This window comes from Manis javanica, chromosome 15 (genome assembly GCF_040802235.1).
Source record: "Manis javanica isolate MJ-LG chromosome 15, MJ_LKY, whole genome shotgun sequence".
NCBI lineage: Eukaryota > Metazoa > Chordata > Mammalia > Pholidota > Manidae > Manis > Manis javanica.
In genome coordinates this window covers 70,910,497-70,937,412 of record NC_133170.1, presented here as the reverse complement: position 1 = coordinate 70,937,412, position 26,916 = coordinate 70,910,497, and the positions used below count along the sequence as shown (strand labels likewise).

The 26,916-nt window shown below is 49.4% G+C and overlaps 1 protein-coding gene across 2 annotated transcripts; it reads right to left on the bottom strand.

The window, feature by feature from the left end:
* Nucleotides 1–1,102: 1,102 nt before the first annotated feature.
* PLBD2 (phospholipase B domain containing 2) lies at nt 1,103–24,897 on the bottom strand. 2 transcript variants are annotated; one of them, XM_073223904.1, is made up of 12 exons: nt 24,535–24,897; nt 17,290–17,383; nt 14,207–14,365; nt 12,561–12,661; nt 12,123–12,337; nt 7,097–7,194; nt 4,868–5,028; nt 4,150–4,245; nt 3,821–3,892; nt 3,020–3,175; nt 2,258–2,420; nt 1,103–2,027 (listed from the first exon to the last, which is right to left on the bottom strand). In XM_073223904.1, the coding sequence occupies exons 1-12, from the start codon at nt 24,822–24,824 to the stop codon at nt 1,860–1,862; spliced, it is 1,773 nt and encodes a 590-aa protein (XP_073080005.1). In that variant the 5' UTR covers nt 24,825–24,897; the 3' UTR covers nt 1,103–1,859. The 2 variants fall into 2 exon arrangements, with proteins under 2 accessions (XP_073080005.1, XP_017500551.2); XM_017645062.3 differs by having other exon boundaries at nt 3,020–3,172; nt 24,535–24,896.
* Between the last annotated feature and the right edge of the window lie 2,019 nt (nt 24,898–26,916).

The window sequence follows — 26,916 nt, the reverse complement described above, 5'->3', positions numbered from 1 at the left end:
TCAATAAATAAAATAAAATAAAACAATTACACATCAAAAAAAAAAGACCTAGGGGACAGGACATCAAGGAAGGGCTGGCAGGGATGGGAAATCATCAGCCCCTTGGCGCCAGCATTTTTTCTGGGTGACAGAGTGAGACTAAAATGGTGCTCAGTTCAGGAAAACCTGCCCAGAATAGAATTGCTTCCAGCCTCCATTACCTTGAGTCAGGTACGAAACCCCCGCAAAGAGGCAAGGTGCACCCCTGTTGTGGGCTGGGGTCACCCAGCTGGCCAGATCCTTGTCCTCCAGGAGAAGACAAGCCATGGATAAACCTGTGACTACCATCTTGAAGCTGAGGATTATGGGAAACTCCCAGTACACGGGTGCTGAAGGAAGATGCCTTCCTAGCTGTCTCTGCAAAGGTGGGTCCTGCCTTTGGTGGGTCAGCTGATGTCCCAATGGGGACCATCTGCAAGACACCCCAGTCTGTTCAGAATCACCCTGACTTTATGACTTCCCCCACCATCCAGAAAGCAGAAAGAGGAGCCAGTATCATTCTACAGAACAGACTAGAGTTAACCTTTCCTACAGAGTGGCCCTGAAATAGTTCTACCACCACCCTGAGCCTCTACTTGCTCATGGGCCCAATGGGTCTCACAAGAGCCCCATCATGAGAAGTGGTTTTGGATTCAGTGCCTGGCACACAGCTGGTGCAGTGACCACTGTTCCACCAGGGCCTGAGACAGAAGACCAGTAGGACTTGGGAAGGTCGTACTGGTTAACAGGGCCCTAGAACAGGACCTGTATCAAAGTAGGTGCTCAATAAATATCTGGATGGATAGATGAATGGAAACATGGATGGACAGACAGATGGATATGGATGAGTTGATGAATGGGTAGATGGCTGAGTGGATGGATGACGTGTGGATGAATGGATGGCTGACTGGACAGATGGACCATACATGATGCACGGATGAATGTGCGGATGGAAATGGGGGGGACGGTGGATGGTGGACGGATAGATGGACAGGAGAATGCATGGGTGGGTGGTATAGAAGCCAAACCAAAAAATCGGTGCTGACCCAGCCTTCCCACTGCCCCAGAAAACACAGCACAGGGGTCATGGCCTTTCTTGTTTAATGGCGGCACAGCCTGAGATTTGGCTCCTACAGCAGGGGCACTGTGGCACTGCCCTGAGGCCAGGGGCAGGCCCAAGCTGGGGGGCAGGGACGTGAGGCCAGAGCTTGGGGGCTGACACTCCTGCTTATCCCTGGAGAGGACACTCAGACCCCTCCAGCCACAAGGCGCCAGAGACTTTGGTTTTTGTTTGTTTTCAAGTTTCTGTCCTCAAGGAAGCTGCCAAGAAGGTGAACTAAGGGGGGTGCTTCCTGGGGAGCAGAGAGGTTGGGACTGGGGAGTGGGAGGCGATGTCCAGGTCTTGGGTGGTGAAACTCCATGAGCTCCAGAGCTCATCGTTGGGAGGTAGGACTGAAAGAGGCCCCTCCTGCCCCACTGGGGGCCCAGGACCCGATCCCAGGACCCTCCCAAGCCCTGAGGAGGGGACACATGAGGGTGGGGCCCCAGCATGGGAAGGGGAGAGAAGCAGAGCAGAGAGTAACCCAGAGAGAGGCAGAGGGAGTTGGAGATGGCAGTCTCTCTCAGAAGGAGAGAATGCTTCCGTCCTGGGCCCCATCAGGGTCTGAGCCCCACCCAGGAGACCACCCAGATGAGAGCTGAGCCCAGCCAACCCAAGTTCCAGATCTGGGCACTGCAGGGGACAAAGCCCAGGAGCAGTGGTTCGGAGGTTAGGTGGTGACGAGTGGGGTGGCCCTGCTGGGAGTCGGCAGGGGCAGAGGCAGCACAGCACACACGGAGCCTCAGTCCCACCAGACCTCAATGGGCAAGAACTTCCAGAGGTCAGGCTGGCCCATGTGCAGCAGGGTCCTGAAGGGCGAGGTACTCCACTGGAACGGGGGCACCTGGTCCCACGTGGGGCCACCGGCTGCCAGGAACCGCAAGGCCTTGGCCAGCGCCATGCTGGTCACCTGGGGGCCAGGGCAGAGCAGGCTGCTGAGCGCCAGTTCAGGCTGGGCTCCAAGCTGCCCCAACCAGGAGGCCCTGACTCCCACCCTAACTTTGATACCACCCACAGCCCAGTTCTGACCCTGACTCCTGCCCTACCATCTGCTTGGACCCTAGCTTTCAACCCCATTCTTCCCAGTGGGGACAGTGGCCAGGCCCACCCACAGCCCTCAGGCCTGGAGAGGGGCAGCACCTTCATATCGATGCCCCCATGGGAGCGCTGCTTGAGAGCCTGGAAAGGGTAGGAGCCGTTGGCTGGGTTGAGGTCGGAACGGGCTGAGATGGCATTCTCCCCATTGGCCTGGGGGCTGCAGGCTTTGCATAGCGACAGGGGATCATGCAGGTAGTTATTGTACCTGCATGTGGGGAGGGAGGAACATCAGTCATGTTGTGGGGGTGCCCAGGAGGAAGCCAGACTCCCACCTAACACTGCTACCTGCTTCCAGTGCGCCCAGTTCCCTCCCATCACCCAGGGCTCCCTCACCCCTCCGCCTGGCCATCCACACTCTTTCGGATCTCTGTCCAGGCATCACTTTCTGTGGGACGCCTCTGGGATCCCATCCCCAGCCAGGCTAGGAACCCTGTTCTGTCCCTTTAGAGCGTGTCTCGGGACTCGGACTCAGTGCTGGCTGCACATCCACATCAGTGAGTACTTGATGGATTTCTGCCTCTCCCGTGAGACAGGTGCTCCCTGAGGATAGCAGGGGACATGCTCTGGGCTGTTTTGCCAGTACTAAGCACAATGCCCAGCACACGGTGGTCACTTAAGCATCCTCACCTATTACATGAGGACACCAACAGATCTCGTGCTGAGCGCCACTTCAGTACTGCAAGGCTGGTTGGTGCACATTTCCACCATCGCCCTGCCAGCCTCTCAGGCTGCTTGTGAGGGTCTCATGAGTGATGTTAAAGGGCATAGAAAGCTCTGCATGACTGGGCTCTCTCCCCCACGCACCTCATAAGCCGAATCATGGATTCGATGTCATTCACCATCGACTGGTTCCTCTGGAAGATCTGGGCCCGAGGGCTCCTGTCGTAGGAGAACCAGTCCCCATACTGGGCCACCAGGCCCTGCAGTCCACTGGCATTGAACACAGTCTCAAAAGACCTGCTGGGTGATAAGCACGGTCACTCACAACCCTCACTGACCTCACCTGACTGTGGCCGGGGAGCGGAGGGGCCACACCATCATCACCAACAACCGGGCTGGTCAGGACAGGGGTAATCATGTCTGGCGCCGGGGAGTGCCTTGGTGGGGTTGCCAGGCTGGGGCTCTGAGGTCCGAGAGACATGAGATCAAATCCCAACTTCACTGCTGGCAGCTATGGAACCTTGGAAAAGTTAGCATTCTCTCCAGGCCTCAGTTTCATCATCTGTGAAATGGGAACAGGAGTGAAGGCTCCCATGTATATCGTGGTTGTAAGGATGAAATGAGATAACCCAGGCAAAACGCAGCGAGTGTCAACACACGATGGCCACGCAGCCCATTCTAAGCAGGCCCCGCTGGGAGCCATGGCACGGGTTGGCCCCTAGCCTAGCCACTCTCCATTCAGCTGTGGGTACACACGGTGAGGTCCTGTGGATGCTAACCTAAGCCCAAAACTGCCAGGGCTTTCGTGGCTGAAGAAGGGGACAGGGTGGGCTTCTTTGTTCTCTGCGTTTAAAAAACCACCTGGTTTTTAAAAGAAGTTAAGAATCCCCTGCCAGCATGGGGAGCTGACTAGAGGTCAGGCAGATGCAGGGTGGGGGGACATACGGTATGTTGTAGCTGGCCCAGTAGGTCTTCTGGTAGAGTTCCGAGGTCTTATCAGCCACCACGACCATGCCCCTGGGACCAAGAAGAGAAGTGGGGCAAGGGTGGTGAGAAAAGGTGGGCACTGCCCTGCTCAAGGACCCCCATGGCTCACCATTGCCTGGGGAGTGGATTATGTTCTGAATCCTTAGCCCAAATCAGGTGCTGCCTTCTCTTCCCTGTGGCTTTCCTTAGACGTTTCCCCTCCCAAACATGTTTCAGCACGCCTCCAGGCCTTGGCTGGGCAGCTCCCTCTGCCTGGAGTGTCTGCCCTTCTTTCCCAGGGTACTCACGGGATCTGCTCCAGGATGGTGAGCACCCTGCTCCCCAGGCTGGGCTTGCCAGGGACGAATGCCTTGTAGTCCACGATCATCCACTGATTGTTGTACCTGCCGTGCCCAATGACATAGAACTGAACCCACCCTGGGGGCACTGCCCCAGCCTCCTCAGACCTCCCATGCCCCACACAGCCAGGAATCTTGGGGTAGTGGTGGCCTCGGGGTGCCCAGCTGCCCAACTGTCATTCTGACACTGCAGCTTGACCAGGTGTCCTCAACATTTCTCTCATCGTGCTGCCTGCCTGCTCCAGAGGAGTCTATGACTCCCTAGTGCTTGTTGCAACAAAGGTCAATTCGTCTGCTTAATGTTCAAGACCGTGTCCAGTTCCAGTGTCTGGCTTAGAGGGCTCTCATCCACCCATGACCACCTCTTCAGACAGCCCTTCCCACAATTCCAAGACTTATGAATTTCAAGTTCTCTGGGGGCCTTTCCCTGCATGGAAGAGGGGCAAATCCTTTCCTTCCCTGAGCCTCAGTTTCCCCATGCATCAAACAAGGGAGGGCACTCTAGGACTCCTTCCAACTCCAGTGAGAATCTGTGAGAGGGCTCTGCAGAGGGCGTGGGGGTGGGGAGTAGCCCCGGTGCCATGTCAGGTCCCCTGGGGGTCTGAGTATAGGGGGAAGGCTGGTTCCCAATTCTTAGTAAGGAGGCCAGTTCCAGGAGTCCACTCACGTGCCACTGTTGAACCTCTTGAAGATATCTGCCCAGGTGTCCCCGTCCAAGGCCAAGCGGTTGGCCACAATGTTGCGCACCCATTCTAGCACACAGCCCTTGGGCTGCACATACTTCCACAGGGCCGCGTTCTTATTGCCAATGGTGGTTTCCAATGTCACCTGTGAGAGAGTGGAGGGGACACTGCACTGAAGAGTCACCTGACTTATAACCAGGGCAGCACTGCATTAATCATAGGTCACCTGCTGACTTCAGTTTTTTAGAACCTCATGCCCTGGTTTAGGGGCATGTTCCTCAGCTGGCCCTTGGATGAGCCCTCAGAGGGATTCATATCATGCATCCAGCTTTGCCGTGGGGAACAGCCGCTGAGAGAGCCCAGGAGGCTGCTCCCGTGCACCCACACCCCCCACCAAGTCAGTGAGCTCTTTCCCCAGAGAGAGAGCATCCCTTTTCTACTCCTTCGTTGCAGTTTCCCATGGAAAGTTGGGTGGTTTGAGGCCATTAGTCTGGCAGACAACCACAATCCCAATGAATTTTTATAGCCCTCCTGGGAGAAACATAGAATGGTTATTAATGCCCCTTCTTCCTGAAAGGTAAACTAAGGCCTGAAGAAGCCAAAAGATTTGTCAAAGATCATGGCTGGGAAATGGGTGGACCAAGATTTGATCACCAAACTTCTAGCTCTTAAATGAGCGCCTGTTCCTCTGCAGCATGATACCAGCACGCTTCTTCCTCTTCTATACAAAGTGGGAAAACAGTTCAGACAGCAGCAGCCATAGATGCAACGTCTGAAAGAGGAATCTGCTGAGCAAGCCTCTCACTGCAATGCCCAGGCAGGAACAGCTTCTACTCCCTCCACTCTGCACCTTCCTTGTCCCTCAAGCAGCTGCTCTTAGCACCAAAAGCCTCTATCAGGATTCAGAACAGCATGGCTTCAAAACCGCTGGCGGGCAGGGGAGCTCTCCACCTGGGGCAGCGTCCCTGGAGTCTGCAGGATTGGAGGGGAAACCCATTACATCTTCATGTCCACTAACATCAAACTTAAATCAGCTTCTCCTTCCCTTGAAAGAACAGGTGACACACCACAGAGATGATCAGCCGCACTGAGACCACCGCCACCAGAAATCACAGGTGCTTTCCACCATGCGACAGGGTCGCACATCTCAGAAGTATTATTTATGCTCCTCGTTCCTTCTAAATTATAGTAATTAGCACACCTGCTTGCAGAGTTTGTTATTTAATGTGTTAATAAACCAGCATGTTATATTAAAAGTTTGCTTATATAATATTTTGATAAGCGCACTTCCATAGCATTGGTTTCCTTTATAATCCAATATATTTTGGTTTATGCTTTTAAAAACATTCTGAGAAGGGCTTCACAGCCCCCCAGACTGCCAAAAGGATCTGGCAAAAATAGTTAAGGATCCTGATGGAAGGTAAATTTCTTGCCCAGATACGTTCCAGGTAACTGGACTGAACCATTTTGAATGCCCCCTCGCTTCACTCTTCCTTTGACCACGGACTGCGGCAAGGTGGGGGGGAGGGTCCCCTCACCTGCTGTCTGGCCCTCTCATGCTTCTTTCCACATTTAAGGGGACTAAAGTCCACACTCCTCTCAAAAAGTCGTATAAAAGGAAAGAGCCCCTCCTTCCCCTCCCCCAGGGAATTGGCAGCTCCTGCACTGGGGGATTTGGGGAAAGCGATGTTTTTTTTCTCCTCTGCAGTGTTGCCCTGACGATCGCAGGGCTTGCTGGCCCAACTGGGAGTGCCAGAAACAGATTTCTAAATGAGTCTGGATGCCAGCCAGGAAAACCGATGAAAACAACACATCATAAAGAACATTTACTCAGAAATCTGGGCCAGGTTTGGAAAGCAAAAGGGAAAATCAGTATGAGAAAAAGCAAGGTCATACAGGAGAGGGATGTCTTATCTTAAAGACATAAAAACAAAATAAGGCCTCAGGGTCAAGGACATTTCAAAAGGGCCCCAAGACTAGCGATTTCTGAAGAGCTGATACAATGTGGAAACCCAGGCTGGCTGCAGATTTTGGCGGCCCGAGTAGGGTCTGGGAGTCTACACACAAGAAGCCCGCCTCGTGGTCCAAGGACCAGGGCAGGAACACAGGCCTCAGCCCTGGGACAGTGGTGGGGGCTGCGTCCCCCTGCCTGCCCAGAGCTGCTGGGTGAGAAGCCACCCTGGGGAGGAAAGTGACACGGGAGGGAGACTTACCAGCCCGCTGCTCAGGATGTAGAAGTCATCACCGGAGAAAAGGGAGCCAGGGTAGGACGAGAAAACCCACTTGTTGCCAGGAACCAGGGGGGAGTTCTCTGTGTGGGAAGAGTGAGCCCAGCGGGGGGCAGGGGTGCTAGTCAGACAAGCCCATGTGGGGGCCCCTACACCCCCAACCCAACAATATTTGGGAGTCTGAGCAATAGGCCTCAGCAGAAGCCCCCATCCTTTCTGATATTTAGCAAACCAGGCTATTGACATGCATATTTGTATGTGTGTGTGTGTGTGTGTGTGTGTGTGTATGAAAAAGGAAAGCTGGTACCAAATACACATATACACACACACACACACACACACACACACACATATTTTGTTTACTAAGCACCATTTTTGGCTTTCCTTTTTTTTTTAATTGCAAAGATTTATTATAAAAAAGATAATTCAGAGGGGTAATACCCGGAAGTCTGAGCTCATAGACTTTGTTCTTTTTTTTCCCCCAGCTTTATTGTGGAATAATTGACAAATAAAAACTGTCTATATTTAAGGTGTACGATACGATTTCATATGCATATAGACTGTGAAATGACGACCATCATTGAGCTAATTAACACATCCATCACCTCACATAGTCACCCTTTTTGTTAAGTGGCAAGAACAATTAAGGTCTATTCTCTTAGCAAATTTCAAGTATACATGACACTATTATGAACTATAAAGCTGTATATTAGATTCCCAGAACTTATTCACCTTAGAGCAGAAACTTCGTGCCCTTTGACCAACATTTCCCTATCTCCTCCTCCCCTAGCCCATGGTAACCACCATTCTACCCTGCTTGTATGAGTTCCACTTTTTTAGACTCCACAGAATTGTGAGATCATGCAGTATTTGTTTCTCTTGGTCTGGCTTATTGCATTTAACATAATGGCTTCCAGGATCATCTGTGTTATCAAAAATGACAAGATTTCCTTCTTTTTTGTGGCTGAGTAATATTCCATGGCATATATGCATGTATGTACTTAATGTATAAAACATTTTCTTTAACATTCATCCATTGATGGACCTTTAGGGTGTTTCTATACTTTGGCTATTGTGAATAATGTTGCATGAACACTGGAGTGTAGACATCTCTTAGAAATCCTGCTTTCATCATTTCCTTTGGATGTGTACCTGGAAATGTGATTGCTGGATCATATGAGAGTATGGGTTTGGAGGGAGGAGACCTGGATAGAATACTGTCTATGGCAAGTCACTTAGTCTTTCTGAGCCTTGGCTTCCTTATCTGCAAAATGGGAATAATAATCCCTCACCAGCACACAGCACAGCTGTAAGGATTCGATTTACAGTTACAAAAGTAAAGAGCTTCTAGCACAACAGCAAGTGTGCAGTAGGCCTACAAACAAGAGCACTATATAACCAGACCAGCATTTGGCAAGGGATGGGCTCCAGGCACAAGGGCTTCTGGGGTGGGTGTGAGGGCACCTGGAGGGGATGGGCCAAAGGAGCCACTTCTGTATAAGCAATAAATAAAAATAAAAAGGGCAAAGTTGTAACCAAACAGTTTAAACTAGAAGGGAAAACAACCAACATTAATGCTGGTTCTTAGGAACACAGGCCAGGATGGGTCATAAGGGATTTTTATTCCTTCTTTGTGCTCTATCATATTTTCTAACATTCTTAATTACTGAACAACCTGTATTACTTAAGTAATTTGTTTTAATTATTAAAAGTCAGTGTGGGAGCCAGAAGGTGAAAACAACCCAAACATTCACAATAGGTGAACGGATAAACCACACTGTAGTCGATCCAGACAATGGAATATTATTCAGCCCCAAAAAGGAATGACGCCCCGACACAGGCTACACCCTGGATGGACCCTGAAAAAGTGGTGAGTGAAAGAAGCCAGACATGAGAGAACCATTACTATATGATTCCATTTACATGAAATATCCACAGTAAGCCTATCTACAGAGACAGAAAGCAGATTAGTGGTTAGCAGGGGCTGGGACGGGGGTACTGCAGAGTGATGACTTAGTGGAAACAGGGTTTCCTTTTGTGGTGATGAAAATGATTTGGGACTAAATAGGGGTGGTGGCTGCACAACTTTGCGGATGTGCTCACTGCTGCTGGATTGTTCGCTTTAAAATGGTTAATTTTATGCCATGTGAAGTTCAGGATGACTAAATAAATAACTACAACCAGAAATTCTTACAAATCAGTGCAGGGTTATATGAAGTTCTAGAACAGGCAAAATGAACCTAATGGTGAAGAAATTGCAAAAGCAGTTTCCTGGAGAGAGGGGTGGAGACTAGGTGCCAAGGAAACAGGGGACCTGCTAGGGGTGACGGGAACGTTGTCTATCTTTACTGAATGGCAGTTACATGACTGCATACATTTGTCCAAACCCATCAAATTATACACTCTAAATGTGTATTTAAGCTATCCATCATAAAGTTTATACAAACAACAACAATGAACTTAGTCTGGGATGTCATTTATCACCCATCAGAATGGCAAAAATTGAAATGAATCATAATACCCAGTGCTGGCAAGGTTGACGGCACAGTCAACACACTCACAGACTGGGGGTAAGGATAAAATGGCCCAACCATTTCTGGAGGCAATTTGATGGTATCTATCTAGAGATGTTTAAATTATGCCTACCCTTTAACCTAGCGTTTCCACTAGGAAACACCTCTGGGGGTCCCCTTCCTTGCTGCATCACTGTTTGAAACAGCAAAGACTTGGAAATAGCCCAAATCCTCAATTGGGGACTAAAGTTTAACATTCAACTGCTGAAAGGTGGGCAGAATGTGGCAGTATCAGAAATTCGCCAAGGCCAGCTTGAGCAAAAGAAGCAAGTTGTGAACAATCCTTATGGTATGATCTTATTGATGTTTGTTTTTTTTTAAACCAAAAAACAACTTTTTATGGAGGTGAACTGCTCTACATATAATAGTGTAAAGGTGGATATATGTCACTGTGCATTTGTCAAAATCCATACAACAGTACTACTCAAAGAGTGAACTCAAATGTAAACTGTAGCCTTCAGTCGATAATAATGTATCAATATTGGTTCGCTGAATGTATGACCCTAATGCAAGATGTTAATAACACAGAAAAGTCCAAGTGCTATATGGGAACACTCTATGCTATCTACCCAATTTACCTGTAAACCAAACACTTCTCTAAAATATGAAGTCTGTTAACAAAAAAGGTTCATATATACACATATAAATGCATCCAAAAAATCTAGATGGATCCACACCAAAATGGCAACACTAATTTCCTCTTAGGTGGAGTCTGGAATTTGGGAAGAGGGCTATCAAGGGAGATGTGATTTCTTCATCAAGAATCTGTGGCATCAAGAATATATTTGCCTATTACTAATGTAAAAAAAATTAATTAAAGCAAAGGAATATCGATGTACATTTTTTAAAAGCCTAGAAAAAAACATAATCAAATGTTTACAGAAATGATCTCGTGGGTTGTGGGGTGGCCAAGTGATTTTCATTGTGTGTGTAGTTTGCTGTATTTTCCAATTTTCTGTTACATATGTGTTAGAGTTATGTAGGTTTTTAAAGAGATATTAAAGTGTTCATGGATACATAGCAGAGAAAATGACAGACCTACAGCTACAGATAATACGATGAATCTCACAGATGTGCTGAGCAAAAGAAATCAGATGCAATGAGCACATGCTGCATGTTTTCACTCATGTAACACTCAAAATCAGGCAAACCTAATCAATGCTACATGTAAGAAGTCAGGAGAGAGTCCATGCCAGGGTGGGGACAGTGCCTGAAAAAGGACATGAGAGAAGCTTCCAGGGCTGAGAATGTTCTGTTTCTTAGTCTGGGTACTACACATAGGTGTGTTCAATGCACCACAAGTCCAGCTGTATACTATGACGTGTACACTTTTCTGTATAAATATCAATGTAGAAGTTTACTTAAATTTAGATTAAGAGGCATAGTGGTTGTTTCCAAACCACTACTGTACAGTTGACATCCTTGTACACACTCCCTGCGAAGAAATCAAAACATTTCTCTAGGGACAGAGCTGAGCCAAGAATCTGGACCATGGGAGTGACAGATTCTCAATTTTATTAGATGCCGACTGGGGTCCTCTTCAAAGTGGCCATGCCAACTCACATTCCCATTAGCAGTGAATGAGGGTATACCTTTCCTCACCCTCTCACCACCTCCTTGCAACATTAAGTTCTTAAATTGGACCAAGAAGGAGACACTGCAAAATCTGAGATTGACATGGGGCAAGGGATAGGAGTGGGCGGTATGGGGTCCTTGGGCCTTAGCTACAGAGTTTTTATATTTGGCGGGAAGAATATATTTGTGCTTCCCTTGTGGAGTTATTTGCTGTAATTCTTCCTGGCCTGCACCTGCACCATCTGCAGTGTGACTCTGCAGTTCCTTACCTCAAACAGTGCAGTCTATTTCCCCATCTCTCAAATCTGACTAGTCACTTGACTTACGCGGAGCAATAGAGTGCTGTGCTGATTGAAAGTATCTGCCCTCAAAAGGCCTTCCATACTTGCCTGCCCAGATATCATACGAACAAGCCTGAGCTAGCCTCTAGGAGCATGAAAGACCACACAGCCCAGCTGCTCCATCACTCCAGCTGATAGCCAACCCCCAGACATGCAAATAAGGCCATCCTAGATCAGCCAGCTCGCCTCACCTGACTGCAGAAGCATCAGTGAGCCCAGTCAAGGTCAACTAGGCCTGGGCCAGAACAACAAAACCACTCAGCTGACCCATAGACATGGGTCACCTAAAAATGAACAACTGTGTTTTAACCTTTTGCTGGTTTAAGTTTGGGTTGGTTTGTTATGCAGCAACAGCTAACTGATACACTTTGGGGAATAAAAACTAAAAGGAAATAAACATGTTAAAAATAAGATGAACTCTTAGAATGGCTCTAAGACCCATACCTAACTTGCCCCTCCCACCCCGCTGTGTGCCCACATACATGCTCTCACACACAGAGACCCACATCCACATCCACCCACCTTGGGGACCTTCCCTGAACTGGAACCAGTATTTCTTGATGATGCGCAGCATGTACTGGTAGGAGTTCCAGGTGTTGTGGGCAACCAGGAGATCACTTTGGCCAGGCAGCAGCTTGATGAGGGCAGAGCAGGAGCCAGAGCCTACGACATGCTTGGTCTTGGTCTTATTCAGGGCCGGCTCTAAGTCTTCAAGGTCCCCGGCAATCTGCAACAGGCTGAGGAGGGCCGGGTGCTGGAGGGGTCCCATACCATACCTTCTGCGAGTGCCATTTCACACCCATGTCACAGAGGGAGAACATGAGACCCTGAGAGGTTAGGTGGCTGGTCCAAGGCCATCTAGCCAGGAAGTGGCAGAGCTGGTACTGGAACCCAGGTCTGTCTGACTGTAAGGTGCATGGCCCTTGCCCCTACCCTGTCCACTCTGGGGGTGGCACTTACAGGAACCCCAGGGGTTTGATGGTGAACCTCCCAGTTGGAAAGGCCACATTGCCTTCATAGCTGTCCTCTAGGCCTTTCAGCTGCAGGAGGGTCAGCCGCACCTAGGGGGAAGGGGCAGAGTGCAAGCTCACATCGTCTCCTGCAATGTGAGGGGCTCCAGCCTGGAGTTCAGACAGAGCAGAAGAGGCTCAGGTGTACCCTCCAGGCTCCAGCCAGCCCTGACCCTCACTTAACCACCACCCACCTCTCTATGCCATCACTTAATTAACTCTATGCTTCTACCCTGTGCCAATCCCAAATCACCCACACTTAAGCATCCAGCACAAAACCACCTCCTCCAGGAAGCTTCCCAGCCCACCCTGGCCCACCATCGACTGCTCCCTGTTATGGGTTTAGCTATCAGCTGCACTGCTGTCTCAGCTGTCCCATGCAGTCGACTTCTCCCCATTGTGACTATCATGTATATCATCAATGTGTTCCCCACAAGGCTTTGGCCTATGCTGGGCATATACAAGGTACATAGCAAGCATCTACAAGATGGATGGATGGACAGACAGGCAGGACTGGTAGATGGGTGGGTAGATGCTAAGTTAAATGGAAGGGAAGAACAGAGAGAGAAGTGACTGTCTAAATGGGTGGGAAGGAGGAGGGAAAGACAGATGTCCAGGCGCATGGAGTAGATGGACAGGACAAGATGGATTCATTCCTTCATCTATAAATATCCAACAAACTTGTACTTATAAAGCACCTACTATGTGCCAGCACTTGTGCAGGGGAGATCACAGTGAAGAAAGCAGATGTGGTCCCTGCCCTGTCCTCAGGGGCTTGAGTCCAGTTGAAGGCAGACTCTGAATGCCTCATTAGAAGTGCAGGGACAGGAAGCTGGGGTAAGGACTGGATGGGGGTCAGCCGGGCAGAGGGGCAGGAGGAAGAGGGTTCCAGGCAGAAGAAAACAGATGCTCAGAAGCCGAGGCAAGAGGTAACACATCTTGTTCAAGGAACCAGGACGAGACCGGGGGGCTGGAGCACAGAGCAGGGAGGTCAGTCAGAGACAAAGCCAGGCCAGGAGAGGGTGCAGGAGGGCGATCAGGCCACACTACAGAGCGTGGGCATCATCCCCAGAGAACCAGGCAGCCCCTGGCAAGATTTCAGAGCGGGAAAGGCAAGGCAGAGGTGACAGATCAACAGAGAGGTGTCTGGGCAGCCAGGAGGAAGATGGGGAACAAAGCACACAATGGGGCCTGTCAGAGGCGGGTGGGCAAGTGGACAGGAGGAAGCATGGGAAGGTGGACGGACAGACGGGCAGATGAAGGACAGGCAACCAAGCCGGGTACCCCAACAGCAGTGTGGAGAGGAACTGACAACCGGGCTAAGATGGGCAGCAGGTGATGCATAGGCGTGTGGGTGGGTAGATGAGTGAGTTGCCAAACCAGACATGTGGATGGATGGGCAGGTGGATGGGTGGATGGGTGGACAGATGAAGGAGGGAGGAAGGGAGGAAGGGAGGGAGGGAGGAAGGACTGGCTAAGAAGAGCAAGAGACAGGCAGGAGGGCCAGCTGGAGCCACAGCAGCCACAGTGGTGACAGGTCCCCAAAGCAGACTCCACCCACTGCCCCCTCCCACTCAGCACGTGCACTGCACCCACCTGGTGCCAGTAAGCAGTGTCCTTGTTCAGCGCCATCTCATCCTGCATCCACTCCAGGTTGACCTCTAGGAAGTTCTTGAGCCTCTCGCAGTAACCAACTTCATACTCGAAGGGGCCACAGTAATTTACCACCGTGTTCATCCAGTGCATGTAGATGAGCTGTGGGATGGGCAAGGTGGGCAAGGGCAGAAGTGGGCAGCCACGCTGCTCTCTTCCATGAGGACCCCACTGGTTCCCACTTGGGCTCAGAGCTCTCACCCCCAACCAGGTCTCCAAGAGCTGAGACTGAACTACCTCCAAATTCTACCAGGCCGGTGTGGGTGGGGCCACCTCTGCACCCTTGCTCACGCCCGTCTCTATCCCTGAAGGCCCTTCTCTCCCATCCAGCTCTCACCCCCACAAGGGCCCAGCACCTCTGTATGTCCCTTCCTTTGAAAGCCCTTAGCACCCAAAGTCTGTCCTAGGTTATACTCCCTCTGCTACTGGGGACCCTGTACTACATATGCATTTGGTCAGTCAATTACCATTTTTCTGAGCACCTACTATGCTCTAAGTACTGAGGACACAGCAGTGAACTCAATGCCAAGAGTCACTGGCCAATGTCACATGAACAAGCCTGGGCTAGCCTGCCAGGGGGGAAGACCACGTGAGCCAGCTGACAGACAGCCAACCCCTAGGTACTAGAATGAGGCCATCTAGGCCAGCCACTGCCCCAGCTGACCCGTCAGCTGACTGCAGAAGCATCAGTGAACCCAGGCAAGATCAGCCAGGCCTGGCCTGGAATTCCAAAACCACCCAGCTGACATTCTAGCAGTAGGAGATCTCACTGTGCTAAGGGGAAGCAGTCGGTTGTCCACGGTTAAAGTTAATGGCACTCTGTATGTACACATACTCATTCAAACCTCACAATTCTGTAAGGAACATGCTATTAGCAGCAACCCCACTGCACAGCTGAGGAAACTGAGGCATAGGCAGGTGAGCAACTTACCCAAGGTCATCCAAGTAATGAATCAAAGAGGCAAGATTTGAACCCACAGAAAGACATGGATTTGTAATTTCTCAAAGCACAGACATTCACTGGGCAAAGGTTGGGTGGGTTACTTCCAGCCATAACCCTCGCCACACTGGAAATATTCCCAAGACAGACAGGTCAGCGCAGGAACTGTGGCACTCACTGCCCGGAGATAGACAGCTTAAGACCTCTGTGTATCACTGAACTTACCTCCAAATTCTACCAGTCCCTTGAGGCCCAGTAAATGCCACCTCCCCCACACAGCCTTCTACTATTTCCAGAAGCATTTTCCAAGCACCTGCCCTATACCAGACTCTGGGCCAGGTCCTGGGGACAGGACATGATCACCACCCACAAGAAGCCCACAGGCCAGTATGGGAGGGGGCAGAGCAAACCGGTTAGAAGCAGAGCTTCAGGTCAGACAAAGCTGGGTTTGAATGCTGACTCTTTTACTGACTGGCTGTGTGACCTTGGGTAAGTACCTTTGCCTCTCTGAGCCTCAGGGGCATCTGTCCAGTGGGGGTGGCCATGCTTCCCTTGGGGGCTGGTGTGTGGGCTCAGTGATAAAACATGGGCAGAGCGTCTGGCACTCCTTACATGAGAGCCTTGTTTCAGTGTTCCTGGCAGGTTACAACCTTGAGAGATGCAATCATGTCTCATTGACTGCTGAGCGCCCAAAACGGCACAGGCTCAGTACAGCATCTGACCACCTCCCCAGACATCAAGGCCCCGGAAGGGCACCCCAAACTGCAACTGACTGTCACAATGAGGGGTGTGCGTTTTATCAAGGGCTGTCCCACTGTGTGCTGTCTCTGTCACGTGCCCTTTCCCTGTCACCACCATGCATCTCAGATCATCTGTGTTGCCCATTCCCTGTCTGCTCTATCATGCTGCACTACGTGACAATACTGCAATCTGGTTACCCATTCAGCTGCCGGTGGCATTTGAATTGGAGGTCCCCACCTTGGGCTGCTTTGAACACCTCAAGCACATCCGTGGCTACATGTAGTGGGAGGGCGGGGGGCACTGGGTCCTAGGGCATGTGTGTTACACAAGTTAATGCCAAGTTATTTTCCAAAGCCAGTGTCACACCTGCACCCAGGGTGGGGACAAATGGCTGCCGCTGCACAGTCTCACTGGCTTCTGATTGCACCTCACTTCTGAAATTTATAATATCAGTTTTATGAAGCCCTAAATCAAGTAAGGCAAAATAATGTGTTGTTTAAGGATTCATAAAATGTAGCAAAATTAGTTTAACAAAAGTAAGGGAGTGGAAATAAATGTCCAGCCACTGATGGGTAAATAAAATGTAGTATATTCATATAATGCAATATGATTTAGCCACAAAAAGGAGTAAAGTACTAATATGCTCTGGAACATGGATGACCCTTGAGAGCACGATGTTATATGAAAGAAGCCAGGCACAAAAGGCCTCATATTGTATAATTCTGTTTATACGAAATGTTAGGAATAAACAAATCTGTAGACCAAAAGCAGATTAGTGGGTATCAGGGCCTAAGGGGAAGGGGGCACAGGGGGCGACTGGTAACAGGAATGGGGTTTCTTTCTGGGATGATGAGAATGTTCTGAAATTAGTGGTGTTGGCTGTCTAACCTTATAAATATGTAGAAAACCACTGAATTGTACATTTAAAAGAGTGAATTTTATGGCATGTGAGTTACATCTCAATATGAAAGAGAGAAGGAAGGAAGGAAGGAGGCAAAAAGACCTACCACATTAGGACGGGGGCCTCTGGGGTGGGGGAGGTAGGGCGTGGGGTTTGCAGGGGGCTTCAGTGGAATCAGTAGCACTCTGGGTTTTAGTTTGGGTGTTCATTTTATTTTTATGCTTCATAACCTGGAATACGTTAAGAATCTTTCATATGCATCAAATGATACCTAGTGTCAATTTTCAAAGAATGAATGTGAACCTTTTCTCCCCAGCTAGGTGAAGGGCTGGGGTGGGAGAGCCCACTGTGCACACCCTCAGAACCCTCCAAATCTTCCCGGGGAACAAGTTGGGGGTGGGTCGGGAGGGGGCGGGAGCCCCCGACCAGCCACCTGGCCCTTACCTCCTCGGACACAGCGGCCTCCACCACACCCGCGGCGTAGGCCTGCAGACTGTCGCTGTAGCGGCCATCGGTGTGCAGCTCCAGAAAGGCCCACCTGGAGGGGAGGAGAGGGCCACTCGGTCAGCGCAAGGCCGAGCCCAAATCCAGCCTCCGTGACACACGCAGCCGCCCCGGTGTGAAGCCACAAAACAACACAGTTATGAATGGCCCTTCATGTCCAGGTCTGTCTGTCCATCCTTGTGCACTTGTCAGGCTAAGAGAGGAACTGCTTGCTGGGCCAAAGGGCACACATATTTTTTATTTTAATAGATAATGACAAACAGCTTCCACCCAAATCTGTGCTAATCAGTATTCCCACCCTCACAGTCATACCAGCTAGTATCTACTGAGGGCTTTCTCTGGGCCAGGGACTCCAACAGATTCATATCTATTAACTCATTTAGTTGTCGTGACAGTCTAAGGACCCAACAAAGTAGGCATGGTGGTCTCCCTAGTGCAGAAGAGGAGGGAATTAAAGCAGAGTTGGGGAACTGCTGCTCCTCTCCCTATATCCACACCCTTTCCTGTGTGACTTGGCAGCCCCTCCCAATGGCCAAGTACCCTTTCCCCACCCCCTTGACTTGAGCTTGTCATGTCACATGACTTGCTTTGGCCAATGGAATGTGGGTGGAAGTGATTGTGTGCCAATTATGAAATTAGCCTTCAAGAGGCCTCTTGTGCGCCTGCTTGCCTCCTCATGCCTCTGCCATTGCCCCGAGGAGAACATGCCCTGGCCAGCCTGCCGCTCCTTGGAATAGAGAGACACAAGCTGCAGACCAGGTGTGCAGACCTACAGCATCAAACAGCGGACCTGCCTGCCCTGTGGATCCATGAGGATAACCGGTGGCTGTTTTAAGCCACTGGGTTTGGGTGGGAGGCAATTGTTACACAGCACTATTACCCAATACTAGTTGATACACTTGCCAAAGGTCACAGCGCTAGCAAAGGGCAGAGCCAGGATTCAATTCCAGGCAGGCTGGCTCCCGCTCCTCCCGTGAAGTAGTACTTCTCAAACTCCGATGGGCATCCAGGTCTCTTGAAGACCTTGTTAGGGAGCAGATTCTGATCAGAAGGTCTGGGGTAGGGAGGGCCTAAGAGCCTGTATTCCTAACTAGGTCTCAGGTAATACCCATGCTGCCAGTCCTGGAACCATACTACCATATATCCTGCCTTGTTACAATGCACAAACTCCCCTCTGTCCCTTGCTTAAAATGAATTCCTATCGATCTTTTTTATCTTTGCCAAGGTGATAGTTGAAAAATACAATCATGTTGCAATTATAATCCTTTAGTTGTTACATATATTTTCTTATTTTTATTGGTCCTTTATAGCGATTTGGTCCATGTCTTTTAGTCATTTTTCTCTATTGTGGCTTTTTTTCCCTTATTGACTAGTGAAATGATCTATATACATATTAGCCCTTTGTCACTAATGTTGAAAAGCATTTTTGTATTTTAACTGTTGCCTTTGTTTGCCATGTAGAGGTTTTTGCTTTTTGTGCAGCCAAAATCTACCCATCTTTTCCTTATGGCTCTGGATGTCATCCTTGCTCCAAGGACACAAAATACTCACCCAGGTGACTTCTGTTATTAGGAGGGAAACATTTGTGAAGGTAATTTCCATTAAGAAATAAGGGCAACAGGAAGACATTAATGAGACCTTGAAGAGGCTGTAAAACAAGAGACAGCCAGGTGCAGCCAGAACAGCCTCATGGAAGTTGGCTGAAAAGCCACCTAAGAGCTCCAGGACAGGAATAGCTTTGCCCTAGACAAGACTCAGGAGAGGAAAAGACTGTCAAAATACCCACACTTGATACTTTGAGCAAGCAAGCCTCTTGGAGACCCTACCGAATGCCAGACACCGAAGGTATACAAGAGTGAATGACATTCAGCCCTGGCCTTCAAAGAGCTAATAGTGGGAAGGGGGACTGACATGTAAACAGATAATGACATAACAGGGTAACTGCTATGCTGAGAAAAGAAATAAAGTGCCAAGGGGGTGCCCTGAGGAGATATGTTCCTGATGCTGCTGAGTAAAATCTGGGAAGGCTTCATGGAAGAAATGGTGGCTGTTAAGGGTTTTGAAGTTTAAGTAGGAGCTTGCCAGGTGGAAAGAAGAGGGAGGGTAAAAGAAGGAAACCTGAGCTCTGAATGTTCCAAAGCAAAGAACATTGTGGCCAGTAAGATGGAGCTCTAGAGATTGGTTAATGAGAGTCCCCAGACACTGTGCTTAGCACATCACATGTTTACTTACCTCTAAGTAAATTCTAAATTCCCTAGATTCTCTCAAGGATCCTGAGACATGAGTTTTATCCTCTCTACTTTACAGATATGGGAACCAAGGCTCAGAGAAGTGAAGTTACTTGCCCAGTCACACAGCAAGTGGTAGAGCTGAGACTAAAATCCCAGAGCATGAGCTCTGAGCATCTAACTCAGCTGAGCTTTGTGGGGTTTTGCTTTGGGTTTGTTGGAGTAAGGGGCAGGGAGTGGAGATTCTTATCAAAGGAAGATGAGATCCATGAACTCTGTGCTCACAACTCACAGATAATCACAGACAAGGACATTAAAATAGAGCAACTGGAATGAAGATCTCAAATTTCAAGGACAGTAGAGGACAAAAATTCAGACATCAGCTGAATTCCCAGGTCCCTCTCTTAGAGTGTAGCTTTAGGCAAATTACTGGGCCTCAGTTTCCTCATCTGTAAAGTGGGCACAGTGATTCCAGCTTCAGAGGGTTGCTATGGCATCTGCCAGGAGATGATAGCACACGTTTTATGCTCATTAAGTATTTATCTTAACACAAATCTAGGAGTGGATTTTGGAGAAACCCATTGATTTGGTGATGGGATGTATGTTTATAACAGGGCCCAAATGCAGATCCTCTAGTGATTAAAAAATATATATATATCAGGGGATCAAGGGAGACCATACACAAGCTACATAAAACTAGATATGCTGTTCAGACACAAAGCTTGGTTATTAAGTGAGAGGCCACTGGCCTTCCCAGATCACATATGGTAAAATTAGTTGCTCTTTCAAGGGGGAAATGGGCTCCATTAAGGCCATGGTGCTGAGGCCCCTGAGACAGGCAGCAGGTATGAACTCATCACAGCCCTCAGAGATGCGCATGAAGGTCCCTGTTCAAACCAGCATTTTTTACCAAAGCCAAGGAAGACCAGACCCTCCTGAAATGTCCATCATTAGGGGGCTGACACACTTATCTATCCAGACATGCAATGGGTTCCTTGAACCATGCAATGAAATGCCATTACCTGACGAGATGTTAGAGACGTTTTTTTTTTTAAAAAGGTTGGAGAAGAACAAATAGTAAACTCTGGATAACCCTATGTATACAAACATTACACATCACACACCCACACACACATACCTATACACACACACATGCATGTATGTATGCTTAGGCTTACTTATGCATAGAAAATTCTGAAAGAAAGAACTAACAGTGGTCATATACGGAAAGAAAGAATGGAGGGTGGTATCACCTCCAACATCCCTTCTTACCTTTCTAAACTGTTAGTTTTACCGTGAAAGTTCACTACTTGTACAATAATCACAAAAATTTTAAATAGAAGTGCAGTGTGGCTTCTTTCTACCTGGGCTGAAGGAAGAAGGATGAGTGGAATGTGACAGGTGCCCCCACCCACCAGCCGCAGGACCACAAATATGGAATTAGTCACTGCCCCTGCTCAAGACGTCGCCTCTTGGGCATCTCCTTGGGTGCCACCTTATTCCAAAGGGCAACTGGTGTGATTCAGTGCAGGTGGGTTTTATTCATTTTGCCTGAGTCCTCAGAAAACACAGAGAGATGGGTTTCTACCTCTTTCCAGAACACCTTGGGTGGAGGAGGTTCCCATGCATGAGATTTTGCTCTAAGCTATGGGATTTCAGTGCTGGAACCCCTGAGGCTGATACTTGAGGATCCCTCTGCTGCCTTTGACCCTAAGCCCTGATAAATGACTCCTTCTACAACCTACCAAGGTTGTCACCATCCCCAGTCAAGGAGATGAGGCAGCTGCCCACAGCCACTGCAGTGAGTGTCCAGGCAGAGATCAGAACCTGGACTCTCTGATACTAATCCTGAAACTGTGCCTCTGACCACACTTGCTTGCCCTGCCAGCCTCAGCTTCCTCATCTGTAAAATGGAAAGGCTTGAACATCAGCAAATGACCTCTAGAACCCCTGCCTGCTGTGTTGATTGTTGATTGACAACTTAAAGAAACTCCACCCCAGTCCCTGGCCGAAAGAAAACCACAGAGGAGAGAGTGTTTCTAAAGCACGACGTGCCTCTTTGGCTGCTTTTTATTCAGAGATCATGTCCTTCCTCTTCCTGTCTGTTTGGTTCTAAAATAGCTGATCTTTTATGACATAAAGTTGACAAAGGTTGATCAGTTGGGTCCTTTTGTTTTTTAATACACTTCCTTGACAAAAATTAAAAGATGGAAGCATTGAACCTGTTTCCTCCCCTTTTTTTTCTGGAAAGACTATGGGCCGTACTGTGACTTAAGCCAGAGGCAGCTAATGACCGAGACAACTCCGGGGTCTAATGAAGAGGCACTCTTCATGTGAGATGAGTGGAGGGTCACAAATCTCCCCTCCTCACCACCCTCACTTCAGGATACCTCATCCTGGGCACCATCCACTATGGGGATGCCCCAGCTTATCTGTGATAGCACTTCCTTTTCATTCTTGATGGTATGTGTATATTTATCTTTTGTCATTTTTCGAAGAACCACTTTGAGACCACTTTTTCGTGTTTATCCATTTTACTCAGCTGGGCTTCTGCTTGTTGGATGGCTGAGTTGGGTTGTTTCCCTGCTTCTTGATAGGTTAATTCCCTCTTACTGCTATTCACTTCCTCTGCAAACCACTCCAAGGTGATCTGCACCAAATAGCTGGTTGGGGGAAAAGAGGAAAAGGCCAGGCTGGAGGGGTCAGCATCTCCAGGACCAAGGCCAGAGCCAGCTGGTATGGGCTCTACTTCTGGGGGCATCTCTGATCCCCAAGCACCAAATCCTAAACGTTTGGGGCTACGTGGGTAGTGTCGGTCCAAAGTCAGATATGGCAAAACTGAGAGAGGAGAATTTGCCCTGACAATCCCAGGACCCCCGGTGGCAAAATCTGGGTGACAGAAAGGAGGAGGGGTCTCAATTCTAGGTGAACAGAGTCAAATTTCTGGTCTCCACCCTTCAAAAGAAGAGACAGTCACCCACAGATCAGAGTTCTGCTGATCAAGGGCCAGGACACCCCAGATGTCTTTCTTTCATCTTACCAATACAAGAGATTGTCTTTGGGGACCTCAATCTCCCTGCTTATAAACTGCAGGCTTCTGATACAGTTTTCCCTACATCAGAGCCCCAGGGGCCACAGACTCAGAGAGAAAGGGACAGACTGAACAGAAAAGAGGCTATAATGAGGTGAGAGAAGAAGTGTGGAAGACACCTGGGCTCATTTCTCATGTCTCAGTTTCCCCAATGTAAAATGGGAGCAGAGGACACCTGCTCCTACTCTTTTACTCATTCCTTTCTTCAGAAAATAAACAGAGGTATTTTCTGTGATCCCACTGAATTCCCTTAGAGCCCCACCTTCATGGAGGGAAACAGGCTCAGAGAGGTAAAGTGATGTGCCCAAGGTCACACCATGATGGAGCTGGGCCTGGAAGAGCTTTCCAACCACAATCAAGCCCTCTCTCCCCTTCTCCATTTTCTCTAATTCAGAGCAACACAGCCCAGTGGGGCCTCCTGGGGACAAAGTCCCTCCCTATGCTGGGGCTCACCTCTGCTTTCTCCCCAGCTGACATCCAGGCAGAGATTTGTCATGCCCCCTTGGCTCTGCTAAGCGGGACCAAAAACGTGTGAATCAGCAGACAATGGGTCACCAGATTCCCAAGTCACAAAGCCACAGAGCTCTGGTTCCCTCTATAGATGCCAGTCGGCCCCATGGCCTCCTCTCCCTGGGAGGCTTCCTAGATTAGCCCCATCCAGCACCTGTGTCTGCAGCAAATCCCCTCCCCACAAATCTCCTCTCTCCCCCAATCTGATACCCTCCCAAGTGTCTTAAAGACCAGAATGGGGTGTCTTCAGTGTCCCATGTCTCCCCAACACCTGCAAGAATTAATGCATGCCAGCAAAATGTATGGGGCAGCAGAGGGATGCCATGCCTGCTGCAGAGAGTAGTGTAGTCTAAGCACTGGGATGAGGCCAGGAGGGGATGGGCTGTGGGATGCAGGGCTCCCTACGATCCCCCAGCACAGCCTGTATCCAGGGCCTGAGCCTTGCTGACAAGGTTTTGAGGCAGATTTTCCCAGTCCTACTGACTCGGTTTGCCTTTCTGGCACCGTCTATCCCCCCACTGAATCAGCTTGCTCAGCTCCTCAAGGCCAAGCACACCAGGTAAGTGAGTGAGTGAATGAATGGGCACAGCTCCAGAACAGGCCTGAGAAGGGCCAACACTCAACCTCCCAGCCACAGCACATCCACCAAATCTGAACTACAGATGGGGAAATAGGAGTTCAGACAGGTGAAGTTAGGTGAGAGTCACACAGCAGAATGACAGCCTTGTCCCAACAATAAGGACAGTGATCATGACCGCCAAGGATGGAGCACTTGTTTCTATACTAAGTATCTGGCCAAGCAACTTTCCCCTGGAGCAGGAGAAAGGAAGGAAAAGAGATGCAGAGCCCAATCAATGAAACTAAGTCTGTGTGAACTTAGAGACCCTCTGTTTTCACACTGGCCTGGAACCCAGGCTCAGTCCTGCAGCCTTGTTCTGGGATGGAGGCAGGGGGCTGGCATCCATGGGGTAAGCTGCAGCCAAGAGAGTGAGAGCTGGTCTCCTGGAGAGCCATCACCATCACCACCACCTCCGGGAGGGTAGGAGGGCTGGCCTCCGTGGACTGACCCTGATGGAGGCACTGTGGCCAGGGTGGTGGGCACCTGGTCTTCAGCGGATCAGAGGTACAGTCACCCCTGGCTGAAGATAAGGGACTGGTCCCTAAGAGCCGAGGGATGCTGCATTAGCCCCCACTCAGCCACGGACCTGGTTCTGAGGCTGTGCTGCAGCCTCAGAGGAGGGAAGCTGACCCCCAGGGAGACGGGCGATGCGGCAAGCGGCTGGCGCTAGGGACAGGCGGATGCCCGCGCAAACCCCTCCCCCGGCCATTGCCGCGCGGAGTAGGGCCAGCCCTTACCCGGTCTCGCGGATGGCGTTGGTGAGGTTGGCCCAGGCCACGGCGTCAGGGTGGCGGCCATCCACCAGGCGGAGCTGGCCCGTCTCTGCGTCCAGGAGCACCGAGCGGCTGCGGAAGGTGGGTAGGACCTGTCCGTCGTGCCCCCAGTAGTCCTCCGGGGCTGGGATCGCGCCCGTCAGGCCGCTCAGGAACAGCCCGACCAGCAGGGCCAGCACCAGGGCCAGCGCCAGCGCCCGCGTGAGTGCCCGGGCGAGGCGGCCGCCAGGGGAGCCGTACAACGGGACAACCATGACCGCGCCGCGCCGGGCGCCTCAGCCCGGCTCACGTAACTACACACCGCCGCGGAGGGCGGCACCGGGGCGGGAGAAGCGGGGGGCGGGGCTTGGGCCGAGCTCTCCCGGCGGGGCCCGGGGCGGGACGCAAGGGCGGAGCCGTCTTAAAGGGCCCCGGAGCACCCATCCATCCACTTGCGCAAACCCTGCGTGGCACACTTCACCGGCAGCTTTCTATTTTTCAAACTGTCAAATCTCGAGAACAGTTACAAGAATGGCAGAGTAAATACCCATATGCCTGCCGTCAATTGCCAATGGAGCAAATACCTATATGTCTACCATCAAAAGCTAGTATTTGGTCACATTTGATTAATTGATCCAAAGCCGCTTCTCACACCATACACAAAGTATAAACTCCTAAATGGTGAGGATCTAAATGTTAAAAATGAAACTGCAAGTACTGGAAGAAAAAAATGGGTGAATTCCAGCATAACGTGTGTGGAAAAAAAAGGCCTTCTATGACTCAAAATTCGGATGCAATAAAGGATGAATACGTTTAACTGCGTAAAGTTTTCTTTAACTTTTGCATGTCAAACACCATAAGCAAAGCCAAAAGAACTGACAAACTGGGAGAAAATATTACAACACGTATCACAGATAAGGGCAAGTATCTCTAATATATGAAGAACTCTCTTCATTTGAGCGGGGAAATGTGAAAAACAGATAGAAAAATGAGCAGGAAATATGAAGACACTTCATGAAAAAATACGTAAAAATGATCCCTAAATGTATGGGAGATACTCACTTCACTGACCATAAAAGAAACGTAAAATTGTAGTAAATGTGTCTTTGTCCTTCAGATGTTTTCTAAGCATATGAAAGCATATTTACAATGATATTCCTTTCCCAGCCTTCCCTACATGCCTTCATACATGCAGCAGCTGTGGGGCTGCAGACCCTAGAGGCACTGTCCCTTTCTCCTCTGAGGCCTAAAGAGATAGCTGGCAGCCAAGGGAGGGACAAGATCAAGGCCAAGTGTAAGGCAAGGTCTGTGCCCCTGGAGCAGGATAAGAGAGGGAGGGAAGAAAGGGAAGAGGGAGGCAGGGGCCCTGCACTGGGGAAGAGGTCAGGTGGAAGCCCCTGGAGCCAGTCAGAGGCTGGGCAGGAGACAGGCTGTGATCTGAGGGCCTTTGAGACCAATCCAAGCAGAACCAGCTGGTGGCAGTGACCAGCCTGGTGGCCCCTGCATCCTGGGAAGCTCTTCAGAAAACACCCTTTCCAGAAATGCTAATAAAAACCATGAAACTATTTTTGTTTGTTGGTTCATTTGTTTGTTTTGTATTTTAGATTCCTCATACAAGTAAACTCATATGGAATTTGTCTTTCTCTGACTTATTTCACTTAGCATAAGTGAAATAGACCCTTCTCAGTCTATCCATGTTGTCCCAAATGGCAAGATTTCATTCTTTTTTATGTCTGAGTACACTACACTTCAAATGGGTGAATTGTATGGTATATGAATTATATCTCAATAAAACTGTTATAAAAAAAAAACAAGAGCTATCACCTTGCACCTCTTAGGATGACTATTATCAAAAAACGAAAGATAAGTGCTGGCCAGGATGTGGAGAAAAAGAAAAGGAAAGCCTTGTGCACTATTGGTGGAAATATAAATTGGTGCAGCCACTATGGAACACAGCATGGAGGGTCCTCAAAAAATTTAAAAAAGAACTACCATATGATCCAGCAATTCCACTTCTAGGTATATATTCCAAAGAAATTGAAATCAGGATCTCAAGGAGGTTTCAGTGCTCCCACGTTCACTCCAAGTGGCCAAGAAAGGGAAATAACCTAAGTGCCCACTGACAGAAGAAAGATAAAGAAAATGTGGTGTACACACACACACATACACACACGCACAAAGGAATATTGTTCAGCCTTAAGAAAGAAAGAAATCCCACCCTTTCAGCAACATGGATGAGCCTGCTAAGTGACATAAGGCAGACACAGAAGGACAAATACTGCGTGATCTCACTTATATGTGGAATCTAAAAGAGTCGAACTCATAGAAGCAGAGAGTAGAATGGTGGTTACCAGGGGCTGCAGGGGA

Coding starts and splice junctions, on each gene's coding strand:
- PLBD2 (XM_073223904.1), bottom strand. CDS start 24,824: ATGGTTGTCCCGTTGTACGGCTCCCCTGGCGGCCGCCTCGCCCGGGCA. Junction 5,029..7,096: donor ACATCCTGAGCAGCGGGCTG/GTAAGTCTCCCT, acceptor ACTCTCTCACAG/GTGACATTGGAAACCACCAT. Junction 3,893..4,149: donor ACCATCCTGGAGCAGATCCC/GTGAGTACCCTG, acceptor TCTTGGTCCCAG/GGGCATGGTCGTGGTGGCTG.